The sequence below is a fragment of the Nomascus leucogenys genome, chromosome 24 (assembly GCF_006542625.1).
Source record: "Nomascus leucogenys isolate Asia chromosome 24, Asia_NLE_v1, whole genome shotgun sequence".
NCBI classification, from domain to species: Eukaryota; Metazoa; Chordata; class Mammalia; order Primates; family Hylobatidae; genus Nomascus; species Nomascus leucogenys.
The window spans coordinates 25,618,055-25,636,607 of record NC_044404.1 but is presented as its reverse complement, the minus strand read 5'-3'; the positions used below and the strand labels follow the sequence as shown (position 1 = coordinate 25,636,607).

General features: G+C 52.4%; 1 protein-coding gene across 2 annotated transcripts in view; it reads right to left on the bottom strand.

The window, feature by feature from the left end:
• Positions 1-18,553, bottom strand: part of MAN1C1 (mannosidase alpha class 1C member 1) — a 169,382-nt gene that overhangs the window by 39,149 nt on the left and 111,680 nt on the right. For both annotated transcript variants that reach the window (XR_004028476.1, XM_030805744.1), the window contains exon 3: positions 1,065-1,180. Coding sequence is in view for 1 of the 2 variants with exons in the window: in XM_030805744.1 (XP_030661604.1) it covers positions 1,065-1,180 (116 nt within the window). In the remaining variant the exon portion in view is untranslated. The remainder of the gene's footprint in view (positions 1-1,064; positions 1,181-18,553) is intronic.

Genomic DNA, 18,553 nt, shown 5'->3' with positions numbered 1-18,553 from the left:
GCCTATGAATTAGGCATTATTAATATCATTGCTCTTGTCATCATTCTCATTGTATAGTTGAGGAACCTAAGGCTCAGGGAGGGCCAATGACTTTTCCAAGAGATGCAGGGCAGCCAGGACTCCAGAGGCCTCTGTCTCCAGGGAAGCTGCCCTAAAATGGTGCGTTCCCAGGCTCTCCCAGACTCTCTCTCCACCCTGCTCTGTGCTGGCAAACTCTCTCAAGGAGGCAGGGTCCTCGCTGCTGCCAGGAGCTGCAGGAGCCAGCCCCAGACCTGTCTGCAGCAGGACCTGGCACTCCTGGAGCCCACATGGAGCCTGGTGTGTGCTTGGATGCGGCCCCTCCCCTCCTGGTCTCCATCGCTTACTCCCCAGGTCCATGTAAATAGCCTCTCTCCGTGGGGAGCACCCCTCTGGGATGCATGCCTTGCTTTAGTCTGGGCTGAGAGATCAACAGGGCGGGGTCTGGTGTTCAAGGCTATTGTGCCATCCAGACACATGACCATCCCCTCTGAAAGGCCCTGGTCCCTGACCAAGTGTGCCTGCAAGGCTGGAGACCAAGAGGTCCCAGGCCTGGTCATGGGTCTGCAAAGGGATATGTACCACCCACTCCACGCCCACCCCACTAGGCCATCTCACCAGGCCAGTGCAGGGCGGGCTCAAGGCTGGGGCAGCTCTGAGCAGATGAGCCACTTCCCCCCTCCACAAAACCATTCCCCATTTGCTGCCGCTGCTGTGTGTGATAGATCCAGCCCTGGGGGGCCGTCCAGGGTGGGAGCAATGTGCCCCAGATGAGCAATGACTGACCTTGCAGGGAGGGGATGGATGGTCGTGGCTGTGTCCCCTCCCCAGGGAGGATGCTAGACTGGGGAGGATGTCCCCACCTCAAGGCTGTCTTAAGGGAGGGACTCAGCACAGAGTGCACGGCAGCTCCGGTTCTGAGACTGCTGGGCTGTGCAGCCTTGGGTGAGACCCTCAACATCTCTGGGTCTCAGAGATGACAGGGTGAAGCTGGCTGTTGGGCCTCTTCTGGCCCCCACCCCCACTGCCGAGGGCCTCTGACTCACCACGTTCAGATGGAAGCTCTCTTCCACCCAGGCCTTGGCCTTCTGGAACTCCTCCTTCAGCTCCATGAGGTAGAGGGTGTCGAGGGAGTCAATGACCGTTGCCCCGCTGAGGCCTCCTGCAGGCACAGAGTATTGAGGGTGTGACCTAGGGCCATCCTTCTCTTTTCCCCAACGGGACAAGCCACCGTTCCCAGGGCCCCTCCAATGCCAGCGCAGGCTCGGCAGCAAAGGCTGGCCTCAGGCACCATCCAGGGGGACTCCAGTGCCACCATCGAAGGTGAGGCCGAGACTCAGAGTCCCCGCCATGGGCTGCTTCCTCCTCAGGGCAGCAGACAGCGGCCAGAGAGACCAAGGGCCCAGGCTGAGCCACTTCCCAGACCTCGGTCCACTCTTCTATTGGTCAGCGGGTCAACTATCAGTGCCAGTCAGCCACCCACTTTTCTCTGCTTTGGCATACAAAAATCTTTGTTTGTTTTTGAGACAGGGTCTTACTCTGTCACCCAGTCTGGAGTGCAATGGCGCGATCTCGGCTCACTCTAACCTTTGCCTCCCAGGTTCAAGCAATTCTCCCACCTCAGCCTCCCAAGTAGCTGGGACCACAGGTGCCCACCACCACGCCCAGCTAATTTTTGTATTTTTAGTAGAGATGGGGTTTCACCATGTTGGCCAGGCTGGTCTTGAACTCCTGGCCTCAAGTGATCCACCCGCTTCGGCCTCCCAAAGTGCTGGATTACAGGCGTGAGCCGTGAGCCACCTCACCCAGCCTGGCATACAAAAATCTTTTTTTTTTTTTTGGAGACAGAATCTTGTTCTGTCACTCAGACTGGAGTATAATGGTGCTATCTCGGCTCACTGCAACCTTCACCTCCTGGGTTCAAGCGATTCTCATGCCTCAGCCTCCCAAGGAGCTGGGATTACAGATGCACGCTACCACACCCAGCTAATTTTTGTATTTTTAGTAGAGACAGGGTTTTACTATGTTGGCCAAGGCTGGTCTCGAATGCCTGGCCTCAAGTGATCTGCCTGCTTTGGTCTCCCAAAGTGCTGGAATGACAGGCACGAGCCACCGCACCTGGCCCAAAAATCAACCGTGCCAATCCTCTGTCTCTTCAAGATTAGTTGTAGCTTATAGAGGGTGAACTATGGCTCAAATATAAAATAGGGTACCGTGCAGCCATCCACGCAGGTGAGGTCGGCCTGTGCCTATTTACCCGGGGAGACATCCACGGGATCTTTTTCTTTCTTTCTTTTTTTAAGTAAATTCAAATAAGAAAAAAACACAGTATAATTCTTATTGTACATCAAAGTGTAAGTGTACAGAACTAAGTCTGGATGGTATGACCCACTGACTACCTCTGAGTGCCGGAATTACAGGTGCTTTTTGATTTCTGCAGCTCATGGATTACTTTTTTATAACCGGAAACTTATTTCCATTAAAAAAAAAAAGGAAAGAAAATTTGGGCAAAGAACCAAACAAATGCACAAAGCAAAAATTTGCAGCCATTCTCATTCTAGTGCACGAACCAGCTTCGAGGCCTGGCCCCTACCAGTGGGCATCAGGCACCTGTCTTGGGAGTAAAGGCTGAGATAAGTGCAAAATGATAGTTTTCCATCCCACGAACCAGACAGAAGAGTAATGAGGAAGACACCCTCTGGCACAACCAGAGCCTTTTGCACTCAGTGCAGAAAATTGTGAAGGTGGAGGGGAGGGAGAAAGAGACATGCCTGGTACTATCTGAAAGGCTTCCTGAAAGAGGTGGCGCCTCCCATCAACTCCTTACAAATATGGAGTCATTGCAGGCAGCAGCAGTTTCTTTTAGGGACCAGAGTGTAACCCTAAGAGGAATAATTGTTCCTTCAGTGTCCTCCCTTCAGAGGCTGAAAACATTGAGAGTCACAGGCTCCACCTTCTGCAGTGGAAACTCTGGAGCCTGCTGAGCCCACTTGAGTCTGCAGCGTGTGCTTTGCGGCACCTCCTGAATTCAGTTAGCCTCTAATCTCTTTAATGAGTGCTTCCTAACTGCTCACTTGTGTTGCTGAAGGCAGAGAATCCTTCTGAAATTCACACACTTAACCACCTCTCTAGGCTGGGCAAGGTCTGAAAAAGGACATGGCCTGGAAAAAGAACGGAAGTGAGGGTGAGAGGGAGGGAGAAGTTAGGAGGAAGATGAGGCTAGAGGTCAAAGAATCTATTACCAGAAGGGCCGGCCAAGGAGGGGGAGCAGAGGGCTGGAGGGACCCAGCCCTGTGTCCTGGGATGGGCTGGAGGTCGGAGAATCTATTACCAGAAGGGAGTTCACCAAGGAGGGAGGAGAAGGCTGGAGGGACCAGCACTGCGTCCTGGGATGGCTTCCCTGTTTGGGCTGAAGTGAATTTCCAGAGTGTCAGCCCCTCCCATGCTTAAGGAGTGGTAGGAAAACACATCCCAAAGCCAAACAGACTTGATCCTTTGCCGGCTCATCCCAGCTGCTTCCCCTGTAGGTGGCAGGGCTGAGGTTCATCCCAGCTGCTTCCCCTGTAGGTGGCAAGGCTGAACAGAGGTCCTGGCCCGTATTCACCCTCTCAAGGTGCTCAAGCAGGGAGGCACTGAGGAGCCCAGGCAGACTGAGCAAGGCAGGTTGTGCCCAGCACACAGGGTACAGGCCTGGTGTCCATGCTCCTGGCTGTAGCTCGGGCCCCTTCCTGTTCTATCACAGGACCTCAAACCAGACGTCTGAAGGGCCTGGAAGAATTTGGGGGATCCTGCTGCCCCTACCCCTTCACTGTCATAGATGAAGACCTCAGAGAGGGGATGGGACACACTCAAGATTAGACCTCAGAGAGGGGATGGGACACACTCAAGATGAGACCAAGGGGGGACTGGCCCAGCCACAGGCCAAGTGGAAGGTGAATGTGTTTTCCATGCATCGGGCATTGCAGGGCCACTCAGTTCTCTGTGAAAACAGTTCCAGATCTGATTGCTCACCCCACCCCACCCACTCTGATCAGTTATGGATCAAGAGAGGCCCAGGCCGTATGTCCTTCAAGGCCAGGGGGAGGCAGCCGCAGTGTCTGATTTCTGAATCCTGCCCTGAGCTCCCTGGTGTTTTCACCCCATGCGCCCTTCTTCCTCTAGATCAGGCTGGGAGGGCAGCCAGGGCTCCTTGTGACCAGCTCTGCCCCGTGACGTCCCTGGGGACGCTCTATGCGGCCAGCTGAGAAAGCAGCTTGCTAAGAGATTTGTTGGCAAGTTCCTACCCCTGCTCTCAGGCTCCTGAATCCTTCTCTTGGTTGGTCTCCCACCCCCATTCCCACCTGGCACATGGCTGAGCTGCAGTCCAGCAAGGCACTTACTGGAAAGCCTTTCATTCCAGGCCAGAGGTTACCCAGCGGTCAGGCTGGGCAGGAGAGAAGGCCCTATCCTGAATTCAACCCTATTTGCACCTGCAGCCGCCCTGGGGCAGCTCCCCAGGAGGAAAGACACACTCCCTGTTCAGTAAACAGACCATGATTTATACACAAAGAGCCAGCTTGGACGCTTCCCTAGGGCTGCGGCTGGGGCGGGCTCCATGTTGGTCCACTTTCCTGTTCCAGTTCTGAAGCCATGGGGTTCACCCCTTCCTGCCAGTGCAGAAGGCAGTGAGGTGTCTTAGAAATAATACAGGCCCAGGAATCAGCAGCCCCGCGTTCAAATCTCGCTATGAGCCAGCAACACATCTGCTGTAAGCATCAAAGTTCTCATCTGTAAAATGAGGTTAAGACCACTGGACCAGGGCACTGGGGAGCCACTGCAGGTTCCTGAGCCAGGATAAATACATCATATACACACCTGGCCTAGATACATCTGATAAATACATCCTATATGCTTGGCACAGACTAAGTGCTTGATAAATCAGTTCATTGAACCGACTGTTCATCAGTTCTGGGGTCCCTTAGTTCACCTTGAAATAGCAGCCTGGCCAGGGAGTGAGGAAGGGCAACGAGGTCGGGGAGACGCTCTTGATCCTTTCCTTTGGGAGGGTTCGGACCTTTGGCTACTGAATAAAGCCTTTGCAAGGCAACCTCACACATAGCTAAGAGGCTGGCTTTGGTGCCAGGGAGATGTTCAAATCCTGGCCTCTTACACCCTAGCTGTGCAATAGGGTGAGCCATTCTATCTCTTTGTGCCTCGTTTCCCTCATCTGCAAAATGGCAGTGACACTAGGACCTGCCTCACAAGGCTGCTGGGAGGGTTAAATGGGGTAGGTTGATGGACAAGGGCTGGCATGATAGTGAGTACATGTGGCCCTCCTTGCCCCCACTGTCACTGGGCAGCCCCTCCACAAAAATCTTCTTGGGTCAGTGAGGCCTTGGGGTGCAACTACATTCCCGGCCCTCTCCCTCACCCTGCAGGGCAATGTGAACGTGAGATTGCAGCTTGCAAAAACCCGTGGCCCAACTTAAAGGAAAACCGCCCCACAGGTCCCATTTGTATCTGCTGCCGAGGCGATCACTACCTGATCTGGTTGTGTAGTTGCCTCCAAAAGGGTCCTCCTATCTCCAAGACCCCTTCCCTTTACCTCTTATTCACTCTAAAGCCAGATCCAACTTGGGTCTCTCCCCAAGCTCAGGAACCGCCAGTGGTTCCTCAGTACCCATGTGGGAAGGGGTGCAAGCTCCTGCTTCCATACCTTGGCAAGTGTGGTCTTCTCTGCCAAGAAATCTTCTCTATGCATCTCGGCATGTTCAACACCAACATGTTCTTCAAGGTCTACCTCCCGGGGCAGCCTGACCTGGTTCCACTAGCTAAACTCTTCTTGCCCAGAGAGTGCCCACAGCACTTTCTTGGGCACCCACCACTACCTCCCTGCACTGTGGGGCTTTGCCTCCTTAACTAGACTGTGAGCCCCTTGAGGTCAAGGGTCCCCACTGCCTCTCTCATACCCCTCCCCACCAACCTTCCAGCCTTGTCTTCAAGCATCCCAAAGATCAGAACCCCCCAACCCAAATGGGCCACTTGCCATTCCCTCCTCACATACCGCTACTTTTATGACTCTTCTACAGACTCTGCCAGGAACTGCCTTTCCCCATCCCACCTTCTGTGGAAATCTAGGGCCCACCGCTAATGGCTCATTGCCTACAAAGCCATGCATGGGATCTAACCCTCTGATGTCCGGCTTAGAGAGCCCTTCTTCTGTGAGAAGGTCTTCCCCAAGCCCCAGTGTCCACATTCTAGGCCCCTACACTGTGCACCTCCACCTCCCCCCATTCTCATCTCATGCTAATGGACTCATGTGTTTCCCTGTCCCTGTCACTTTATAATAGTGGGGACTGTAGTCTGCATCTGTGTCCTCCCCACAGTGGGACGGCAGGAGGGCAGGAGCCAGGCTGGTCTCCTGGCGTCACGGATCCTGGCTCCTTACTGGATCTTGGCCTTCAGGCCGCCATTCTTCCTCTTGCTTCTCCTTCTACCCTGGGATGGCTTCTTCCCAGTCTCCTGTGCTGGTTCCTCCCCATCTCCTGACCTCTAAAGACTGGGACACCCTGGGGCTCTGCCTGTGGGCTTCCTTTCTGTCCTCCCTCATTCTCTTAGTGATTTCAAATCTTAAAATCCATTGGTCAGGCACAGTGGCTCACACCTGTAATCCCAGCACTTTGAGAGGCCGAGGCGGGCGGATCATGAGGTCAGGAGTTTGAGACCAGCCTGGCCAACATAGTGAAACCCTGTCTCTACTAAAAATATAAAAAATTAGCTGGGCATGGTGGCGGGTGCCTGTAATCCCAGCTACTTGGGAGGCTGAGGTGGAAGAATCGCTTGAACCCGGGAGGTGGAGGTTGCAGTGGAGCTGAGATCGCACCACTGCACTCCAGCCCGGATGACTAAGAGCGAAACTCCGTCTCAAAAAAAAAAAAAAAAAAAAAAAAAAAAAAGAAATCCATCTACATATTGACAACACCCCCAGATTTAAGTGTCCTACCAAGACCTTGTCCCCAAACCCCAGACTCACATATCCAACTCTGCATGCATGTCTCCACTTGAAGGTCTTCAGGCATCTCATGTTTCACTGTCTGAAAGCCAATCCCATGCCTTCCTCCAGACCTGTAACTTCCAGTCTTCCCCATCTCGATTAATGCCAATGTCCTCCTCCCAAGAGCTGTGGCCCCCAACCCTTGACCCTGTCTCACACCCCCTCATCCAGTCCTGCAGCAAATCCTGCTGGCTGTGTCTCTGTGAGATTTCCAGACGCTGCCCACATCTCACCTCCTCCGTGCTACTGCCCTGACCCAGCTACCTCCTCTCTCTTGCATTTATTGCACTGGCTTCCTCCCTGTCCCCTTGGCATCTACCCTTGCCCTTCCCTCTTCCCCGACCCACCCACCTGTCCTCAGCGTGGCAGCCAGAGAGATTTTTTTAAAAATTCACGTCGGCCGGGCGCGGTGGCTCACGCCTGTAATCCCAGCACTTTGGGAGGCCAAGGCGAGTGGATCACGAGGTCAGGAGATCGAGACCATCCTGGCTAAAACGATGAAACCCCGTCTCTACTAAAAATACAAAAAATTAGCTGGGCATGGTGGCGGGCGCCTATAGTTCCAGCTGCATGGGAGGCTGAGGCAGAAGAATGGCGTGAACCCAGGAGGCAGAGCTTGGAGTGAGCCAAGATAGCGCCACTGCACTCCAGCCTGGGCGACAGAGCGAGACTCCATCTCAACAACAACAACAACAACAACAACAAAAATTCAAGTCACATCATGCCACTCCTCTGCTCGAAACCCCCCACGGCTCCCATCTGACTGAGAGTTGAAATTCTTAGTCCTTCCCGTCCCCGGGGCCCTGTGATCTGCCCTGGCTCCCTCACTGCCTCTCCTCCTCCACTTTGGCTGCACGCTGTCCCTTCAGCCTCCACTGCGGCCTCCGAACTTGCTCCTCTCCTAGGCCCTGGTAGCTGTGGGCTACTCTGCTGAAACTGTTCCTGCCACTCACTGTCTCCTTGTCCTCTCTGGTTTTCCCCAGCCTTCATCACCAGGGGCATCACGCACAGATCTGCTCTCCCAGCCACTCCGTCTTCTCCTGAGGGGTTGGCTCCTAGGGGGAGAACTCGGTTCACTGCCACCTTCCACTGCCCAGAACACTTTCCAGCCCCCACAGGGGCCGGTAAGTATTTAGGAACGAAAGGCCCCCTCCCACTGGATGGGGAGGGCTTCAAGGGGGGCTGTGGCGCATTCACAACTCCCAGCGCCTGGCTACGGTCTGACCCTAGGAGGCATTAAAGGTAAGGAGTTGGGCTGAATTAAAAAAACGAGCCCACAGCACGGGTGTCTGTGGTGACTACGTCCACAGCAGGGTTAAGTGTCTACTCCAGGGGCTGCCACCACCAGACAAAGACCCTCCCACCAGGCTGCCCAGAGTGACAACATGTGCCCAAAGCCTCGCCCTGCACAAAGCTTTCTGTGAAGAGCGTGTCAATATCTTTTTTTTTTTTTTTTTGAGATGGAGTCTCGCTCTGTCGCCCAGGCTGGAGTGCAGTGGCGCAATCTCAGCTCACTGCAAGCTCCGCCTCCCGGGTTCACGCCATTCTGCCTCAGCCTCTCCGAGTAGCTGGGACTACAGGCGCCCGCCACCACGCCCGGCTAATTTTTTTTGTATTTTTAGTAGAGACGGGGTTTCACCGTGGTCTCGATCTCCTGACCTCGTGATCCGCCCGCCTCGGCCTCCCAAAGTGCTGGGATTACATGCGTGAGCCACCGCGCCCGGCCTAAGAGCGTGTCAATATCTACAAGGAAACGAACCTCCAGCTCCCAGAACCTCCTTCCCAGGAGCTGCTGAGGCAGAAACCAGCCTGCTTCCCTGGATCGCGGTCTGTATCCCACCCTGCTGACTCTGCCATATTAATGATGATGAGGTAGGTCTGTATGCGATATCATATTAGCAAAGAGAAATGGTCAGGCTGGCAACACAAACTCCAGGAAGAACATTTAGAAGAAAAAAAATCACCCAAGGCATACCCTATTCCCACAATATCCCCAGAGCCACATACTAATGGCTGCATTTAATTTAATGAGATAATCCACAGACTTTTCTTAATCTGTAAAGAAACAACACACATGTTTTTCTCAGCATCCACAGAAACCCATGTGGCTGTGTGGCAAACCATCTTTTCAAAGACGGCTGCTGTGGTGTATCTTATCCCACATGAAGAAAGAAGCTTTTCTTGTGACACTGACACACCTCCCATGGCTCCTCCCCTTGAACCTGGGCAGACCATTGTGATCATCTGGACGAAAGGAATGAAGCAGAAAGGATGAGGTGCTATTTTCTTTATTTTTCTGAGACAGGGTCTCTCACTCTGTCATCCAGGCTGGAGTGCAGTAGTGTGATCATAGCTTACTGCACGATCCTTTAACTCCAGGGCTCAAGCCATCCTCCCGAGAAGCAGGGACTACAGGAGTGCACCACCATGCCTGGATAACTTTTAAAATTTTTTTGTAGAGATGGGGGTCTCACTATGTTGTCCAGGCTGGTCTCAAACTCCTGGCCTCAAGCGATCCTCCCATCTCGGTCTCCCAAAGCACTGGGATTACAGGTGTGAGCCACTGTGCCTGGCTTGACCTTAAGGCCCAGACCTTAAGAAACTGGCAGCTTCCACTTCCTGCCTCTCAGAGTGCTGGATCTTGGAACCAGCCACCATATTGTAAGGAAGCTCAAGATAGCTAGCTCTTAAGGAGAAAACATGTAGAGAGCCATGTGTCAGTTTTCTGACTGACAGTCCCATCTGAGGTTCTAGCCAACAGCCAGCATCAATTGCAACGCATGACTCAAAAAGCTTCCAGATAATACCAGCACCCAGCTGTTGAGTCAGCCTCAGCCTTCAAGCCTTCCCAGCTGAGGGCCTATACGTGACTGCACAGAGACAAGCTGTCCTGTTGTGCCCTTTCTGAATTACTGACCCACTCAATCTGTGAGCATAATAAAATAATTGTTTTAAGCCCCCAAGTTTTGAAGTAATTTGCAATGTAGCAATAGCAACTGGAATGTTTTTGCCACATGGGTTTTTAGGAAGATTAATTAAAGTGACATCCCCATTACCCAAAGTTTATTGTTTAAAACCAGATCATCTAGTATGATGAGGTCTTCTGGCTGCATAAAACCCGGTTATGGACTGGGACCTCTCCATTTCTATCAGGTCTGTTTTTCGTGTGTCGTGTTTTAATTTTTTTTCCTTGAGCAGGAATATTCTCCTTGAATTTTCTCATGATGGCTATTTCCTGGGTCACATAGCACTGTGCTCTGAGGCTGAATATTTCCAGGCAAAGGTTTCTTGAATCCTCTGGAAGGAAAGATATTTTTTAGGAATTCTTCCTGGAACCCAACAGAATGCTCTTACTGGAGGCTGATACGTGAAAGATGGGCACATAATGATCATATCACCGCCCTGTTTAACAGCCCTCAACCTCACCCCTGCCTCAGCTCTCCAAGTTCAAACTCCTGGGCACAGCGTGCAGAGCCCATGGTCCCAGCCGTGGCAAGCTCTCCAGCCCCACCTCTTGTCCTGCTCTCTTTGCATGCGACGCTCGGCCCACATCAGACCACCAGCAGCTCCTCAGACTCCCTGGCGTGCCTGCTGACAGGGGTCCCCCTGCCTGGGATGCCTTCCCTTGCAGAGTTGGCTTGGTAAACACCTACTCATCTTTCTGGCCTTAGCTCATACCTTCAGCCTTTTCCCAAGACAGTCCTGAGCCACCAAGCAGAACTGACCGTGCCCTCCTTTTGATGCCCACCCACTCTGCTGCATGTGACTCTGTCCCAGCACTCTGTGCACTATATTGTATGTCTCTGCGTAGGTGCCTGTGAATCCCAGGGTGCAGTGGCTGGGTCTAACATTTCCCAGTGGCCGCAGCATCCATTCTCAGGCTGGGCACAGAGAAGGCAGAAACGAGTGGTTGTTGAATGAATGAATGAATGAATGGCGATTCGAAATGCCAACAGCTCTTTCTTGGGGGTCTCCAACACTTTACCAGGCCCCTGGGACTCGGGGAAGACACAGCACACGCTGTAGTGGCCAGCTACCAAGGAAATCCCTGTCGGGGGAGCGAAATGGGCAGCCACAGACGTCAGGGCCCTGGTGGAACTAATGGCTTCCTCCACCCTTCCCGAGCAGATGCCACGCTTTGCTGCCACAGCTGGCTGGAGAATGATTACTGCAGCCAATGGCTGGAGGAGGTTCCCTGTGACAAGTGGCTGGACACAGTTCACTGAAGCAGTCCGCTGGACACAGCTCCTCATTGGAAAACAGGGTGTGTTTGTAAAATGTTAATGTTTGTTTTTAAATAAGAGCTGAGGGTGCTGTCGGATCTGGAAACCTGTGTTTAAAAACTCCCTCTGACCGCGCTGTAGAGCAAGGTCTGAACTGCTTTCATCTCAAAACTGAAGCCCAGAATTCTGGAGTGATATCTCCAAAGTCACAAAACTCAGGGCAGAGCTGTGACCAGAAGCCACCTTCCAGACCACATGACCTTTACGTTTTCTGCGAGGCCTGGATAGGGAAGAGAGCATAGGCTTTGGAGCCAAACAGACCTGGTTCTGATCTCAGCCTCATCCATCCTTGCTGTGTGAGCTGGGGCAACTGACTTGACCTCTTGCACCCTCAGTGAAATGGGATAAGGAGCCGGGATGCGGTGGCTCACGCATGTAATCACTACACTTTGGGAGGCTTAGGTAGGTGGAACACTTGAGCCTGGGAGTTCAAGACCAGCTTGGGCGACGTGGCAAAAGCCTGTCTCTACAAAAAATGCAAAAATTTGCCAGACACAGGGGCATGTGCCTGTGGCCCCAGCTACTTGGGAGGCTGAGGTAGGAAGATTGCTTCAGCCCAGGAGGTAGAGGCTGCGGTGAGCTGTGATGGCACCACTGCACTCCAGCCTGGGTGTCAGAGCAAGACCCTGCTACAAAAACAAAAATTAAACAAAGTAAAATGGGACAATGAGGTCTCCCTTTCAGGGTGGTATGGTGATGAGTTTGGACGAATACATAAAAAGAACCCCCATGCACTGTCCAGCACTCAGCAGGCACTCACTACAAGAGAATATGACACACCCAGCATACAGTAGGTACTCAATGCATGGGGGCTGTTATCACAAGGTTCAGTGCCAGCAGAGAAAGTCACCCTCAGGCTTGGCAAAGCTATGAGCCCTGGCAGATGCTTGGCCCAGCAGAGAAGGTACTGCCTTTGTGCCAGGCAAGCAGAAAGTGTGAGCCATGGGGAAGGCAGGACTGAGCTGGGCAGGGACTGGGGCATTTTAACTACCCAATAGGACTGCAGTACTCTGTTTGCATCAACGGGGAGAAGGGCAAAAATCAGAGCCCTTTGCCGCTCATCCCACCAGACATCAAAGTCCAGCTACTGCTCTGGTCAGCTCCTGACAGCAGACACAGAGACCCACTCTGGCCTCTACTTGCCTGGGGAAATTAGATGGTTGTTCAACAAATCTTCACTCCTTCCCTCTCCCTCTTTGGGAGGAGTAAATAACCCTATCCCATTAACCTTGTGCATTTCCATGTAACTAGCTTTGGCTTCATGGTGGGTGGGGAATTAAACTCTGCCCCTGATCTTAGGTTTGGCCAGGAGACTTGTCACAGGGATTAGAGGACATGATCAGAAACATGCTTGCATGGCTGGGGTTGCTCCCTTAGGCTCCCACCCTTCACCGTGAGAAGAATGAACCTCAAATGGCCACTGGTCCAGGAAGGACGAGATATGTGCAGAGCACACTTGGACCTAGCTAGATGCAGCCTAGATAAACCAAATTCCAGCCTATCTGCAGTCACAAAAAACACTCACTGTGGTCTGCCTCTCACTGTCGAATACTTTGTTATAATACAACCCTATTATGGACATAGATGACTGATACAATGCTCTTACAGTCCTATGTCATATATATATATATATATACACATATACATACACATATACACACACACATATATACACATATACATACACATATATACACACACACATATATATATACACACATACATACATACATATACATTTTGAGACATAGTCTCGCTCTGTCACCCAGGATGGAGTGCAATGGTGCGATCTCTGCTCACTGCAATCTCCATCTCCCGGGTTCAAGTGATTCTCGTTGCCTCAGCCTCCCAAGTAGCTGGGATTACAGGCATGCGTCACCATGCCCGGCTAATTTTTGTATTTTTGGCAGAGGCAGGGATTTGCCATGTTGGCCAGGCTTGTCCCAAACTCCTGGCCTCAAGTGTTCCACCTGTCTCGGTCTCCCAAAGTGCTGGGATAACAGGCGTGAGCCTCCGCGACTGGCCTCCTATGTCTTAATCGTCTTTTCATGTGTTCCACATTCTAGGCAAACTACTGCTTCCATGCGGCCCACTCTTTCCAGCCTCCAGCCCTTTCTTCAAGCTGTTTCCTCTACCTGGCATGCCCTCTTCTAACCCACAATGTCCCCACACGTCTCAATCCAATGTCTACTTTAACTTCTAGATAAAATGTTTCTTCCTCCATGAAGACATCCCTGCCTCTCTCACGTGGACCTGAGGTTTTTGTCCTCCGAATATTTTTATCAAAGGCATTGTTTCTCAACTTCTATTATAGTAATTTGTGTCCTTTTCTCAAGTCCATTCCAGGCAGGGAGTGTCTTCACGGCTAGATCTAAGCCTGGTTAATTTAAGCCTACACAGACCCTGCAGGGTCAAGGCGCCTTCGGGATCTGCAGAGTGAAGGATTGGACACCCTCCCTGCACTGCCTCCATGTGAGGAGGCCACCTAGACAGCCAGTGCCCTGGCCAGAGGCAATTCCTCTGTGGTGTGAGGTGCTGGGAGCCAGACACTGACTCCACGAGGCTCTGAGATCCTGGCCCAGGGTAGACACCCCCAAAAAAGTTTCTTGTGGAATGTGGAGTTCTAAATGCCAGCCAACCCTTTCTTACCAGAAGTTAAGAACAATCCTTTTCTGCCTGGCACTGTGCTGTTTGTTTCACATCCATCTTTTAAAAACTCTATCATTGGGCCAGGCGCAGTGGCTAATGCCGGTAATCCCAGCACTTTGAGAGGCTGAGGCGGGTGGATCACTTGAGGCCAGGAGTTAGAGACCAGCCTGGCCAACATAGTGAACCCCCATCTCTACTAAAAATACAAAAGTTAGCCAAGCGTGGTGGTACACGCCTATAGTCCTAGCTACTTGGGAGGGTGTGGCATGAGAATCGCTTGAACCCAGGAGGCGGGAGGTTGCAGTGAGCCGTGATTGCGCTACTGCACTCCAACCTAGGCAACAGAGAGAGACTCTGTTTCAAAAATAAATAAATTAATTAAAATAAATTAAAAATTAAAAAAATAAAAACCCGGCTGGGTGCAGTGGCTCACGCCTGTAATCCCAGCACTTTGGGAGGCCGAGGTGGGCGGATCGCAAGGTCAAATCGAGACCATCCTGGCTAACATGGTGAAACCCCGTCTCTACTAAAAGTACAAAAAAATTAGCCGGGCGTGGTGGCGGGCGCCTGTAGTCCCAGCTACTCGGGAGGCGGAGACAGGAGAATGGCGTGAATCCGGGAGGCGGAGCTTGCAGTGAGCCAAGATCGCGCCACTGCACTCCAGCCTGGGCGACAGAGCAAGACTCCGTCTCAAAAAAAAAAATAAAAAAATAAAAAATAAATAAATAAACGAAATAAAAACTCATTGTCCCTCTCTTACAGATGAAGATTGAGGCTTAGAGGAATTAAGTCACTTGTTCAAGATTCATTCATTCATTCATCCCAAATGTATTTTTTGGGTGCTTGGGGTGTGCATGGCACTGGAGCCCTGGAGTGAGGGGAAGGACCCACAGAGACACATCTAAATGTAACGTGTGTGATGCAGAAAAACAGAGTGGTTAAGGAGGAGCTCCATTTAGGTGTGGGGGGGAGCACAGCCAGGGGATGGGCAGCATTCAGGCAGAGGCTTGAAGGAGGCCCAGGAGAAAGGGGCCAAGGGCACGGCAGGCAGAATGCACAGCACATTGAAAATCCCAAGGTGACGGTTGTGTGCAGCGGGAAAGGGGGAAAGTAGTGGGCAGTGAGGGTGTAGGGGCCAGATCACACACGGCCCTGGGGCTTCAGGAAAGGGGATCTGGATGGCTTAGGAACTGGATCTGACTGGCTGCTGTACGATGAGTGGCTGGGCCCAACGGGACTCCAGAGCTACCCATCTTGGTTTGGCGAATTGTCCTCTAGGCACTTATGGATGAGGAGGATGGGGGCAGGAGCACCTGTGTCTGTGCTTTGAGACCCTGTGAAGGCAGCTGGAGACGCTCCCCAGCATCTCCTGTCCAAGGTACCAGCAATAACCCTGTCGCAGATGTGGGTGGCTTGAATCAGGTGAAGGGTGCAGGACTCCATGCACAGAGTCTGGCAGGAGAGTGAAAAGGAGGAGGAAGTGCCCATGCAGGGAGAGCCCCCTCCCCGCTTGCCCTGTCCACCCACCCACAGCCAAGCCAGGCCTCATCCAGTCGTGACAGCCCTGAGCATGCTTCCGGGGCAAGAACTGCCTCTGTTTCAGACCTCGGTGCCCAAACAATTCACAAATGCAGCAAACATGCCACGGCCCAGGAGACAGCTCTCCGCTTCAGAGAAAATACACAGTTCAATTTCCTAAAGATCGAACCCCAGGAGCGTCTCAAGGCTTTCCCGGCGAGAGCAGTTCTCGGAACTCGGAAGGCACCACCATCATGTGACTGAACAATTAAAGCCCCTAGTAGTTGTCATTCTCAGCTAAGGTTTTCGAGGATGGCTGAGAAAACTAAAAAAAAAAAAAAAAAAAAAAGTCTGATTTTGGCAGTGTGGCTTTCAGAAATACATGGTAATCCATTTTTGTCAATCCACAGAAGGCACAGCTCAAACCATTAAAAAGCCGTCGTACTTAATCATGTGTGGAGAAGGCCAGTCTCTGCCTCTGAGATCATTTTCAAACGGTTTCAGGGTAACTGTCAAAAACTGATAGGGAAGCAGGGAGGGGATTATGACAGACCATAATCTGAGGAATTTCTCTTTCTGGTTCTCAGAGGGTAAGGGATTTATCTGAGAGGAAATCGCCACCCAGACCTTGGCCTTGGTGGTGGTGGGGACAGTGGTGAGGAAGATTCTAGGATGGATCAGGCCCGACCTCTGTCCTTATGGAGGCTGCAGCTGCTTTCTCAGAAAGACAGTAAGCAATTTCCCAGCAAAACAGCAAGTCAATGAATGATTATGAAGCCTTGTGACAGGTGCTAAGAATAGGTGGAAGTTTATGCAGCTGTTAAGGCCTGGCTATGAGCCACAGGGACCTGGGTTTGGAATTTGACTTTGCCACTCTGCAGCTGTGTGACCTCACACACACTCCTCAGAGAGCTGGGTTCCTCATCTAGAAAATGGGATGCCTGGCCAGGCACGGTGGCTCACGCCTGTAATCTCAACACTTTGGGAGGCCGAGGTGGGCAGATCATGAGGTCAAGAGATCGAGACCATTCTGGCCAACATGGTGAAACCCTGTCTCTATTAAAAATATAAAAATTAGCTGGGCGTGGTGGCGGGCACCTGTAGTCCCAGCTACTCGGGAGGCTGAGGCAGGAGAAACGCTGGAACCCGGGAGGCAGAGGTTGCCGAGAACACGCCATTGCACTCCAGCCTGGGCAACAGAGCGAGACACCATCTCAAAAAAAAAAAAAAAAAAAAAAAGAAAGAAAGAAAATGGGATGCCTGCCTTGTAGGCTTGGGAGATCAATGAGTTAATTCCTGGGAAGCTTTTACTGCAGTGCCTGGTACACAGTAAGCTCTCAATAAATGCTGACCGAGTGGCTAACTCTGCTCAGGAAGCCTCATGGATCTGTGATGGATCAGGAAGGATAAGCAGGAACCCGCAGGGTGGAGAGCAGCAGGAGGGACATTCCAGGCAGAGGGCACAGCGTATGCAAAGGCCCTGAGGTAGGAAGCTGGTCAGGTAGGAAGCTGGTCAGGGAGGAGCATAGGTTTAGGGGGAGGGAATAAGGGGAGCAATGTGGCCAGTCAGCTGGAGCCATCCTGGGAAAGACGTCAAATGCAGGCCAAGGGGTTTGGTCTCTACGTTGAGGGCCATGAGGAGCCACAAAGGGGTGTCTCAGGGCTGGGCCATGAGCAACCATGTACATTAGAAGCTAATGAAGGGGCAAGAGGCTGCCAAGAAGGCTGGAACAGCATTTGGAGATCCAGAATCCTTCTGGGGTCAGAGCCACACAGCGAGTCTTATTCCAGGTCTCAGACCACACTGGGCACTTGCTGACTCCTAGGTGACCAAACTCTCACTAGGGGTCCCCAGCCTTTGTTTGAGGGTAATATCCTCTACTGTGCCAGCAACCATTCTGCTCCTGTTTCCCTTCCTTAGACAGAGCCGTTTAAGGGAAATAGCCGCCCAGGCAGGAACTGTGTTTCCCAGCCTTTCTGCATCTAGGTGGAGCCGCAGGACCCAATGGGGTGTGGGCATAGGCTCCGTACACCACTTTGAGGTCTGGCCCATAAAAACCATTCGTGGATATTCCAAGGCCGAGGCAACCTGGGGGGTTACAACCTGAAGATGATGGCGCCTCCATCACTCTGAGTGCCTGAGTCATCAGACGGAACACAGCTCTCCCCACCATCAATATGACTTTACATGAGCAAGAAAGAAATGTCTGTTGTCTCCAACCACTGAAGTCTCTCGGTTGATCTGTCACAGCAGCCAGCATTACCCTAATCAGACCCACCAAGCAGAATGACCTCGGGCACTTCACCTCCCTGAGCCTGTTTCTCTCACACAGATTGTTGTGAGTGCCTAAAACGATGACAAGTGTGAGTGCTTTGCAAGCAGCGAGGAACCACAGAGATCTGTTTGTCACGGGGTTACTGGCTTTGGTCCCTCTGAGAGCCCGAGGTTGCAGAGGGGAGGGGACTCTGGCCAGTCCCTGCTGAGGCAGGGGAGTGCAGCAGCTGAGGCCTGGAGAAGCTCCCAGCGGGGGCTCAAGATCCATCCACCAGCAGGTCCTGGCCTAGGCTGGGGACTCTCACTCCAGGCTTTAGTTCAGCCCTTTGAGAGATGCTCCCCAAATAGCTGAGCTGCCTGAAGGGACAAGGCTGGGGCCTGGCTTCCATCTCCTGGCAGCTGCCCTGGGAAGCAGTTGGCCCAGCCTCTCTCTGATAACTTGTTCCAACCTCTCACAACTCATTAACAGGAAACTGCATTCCCTGCCAGGAAGACGCACGCCTGATTTTTCAGACATGGCAGGTAGACTGTGTTATCAAAGCCTTGTCATGTGTCTGCACGGTCCCCACGCTCTCCTGCTCTCTGGTGTCCTCGGCCAGGCTCTGTGCTCAGAGCACGCATTGCCTTTGGATGTGGCTGGGCAATCTGCCAGCTTGTCTGGCCAGGGCCAGGGGCCCAGGATGGATTCCCGCGAGGGTGGCTGAGTCTCAGCCTGTACCCCACTCCTAAGCATCCCACACTCCCTGCCCAGGACTGGGGCTGAGACCCCACAGGGGG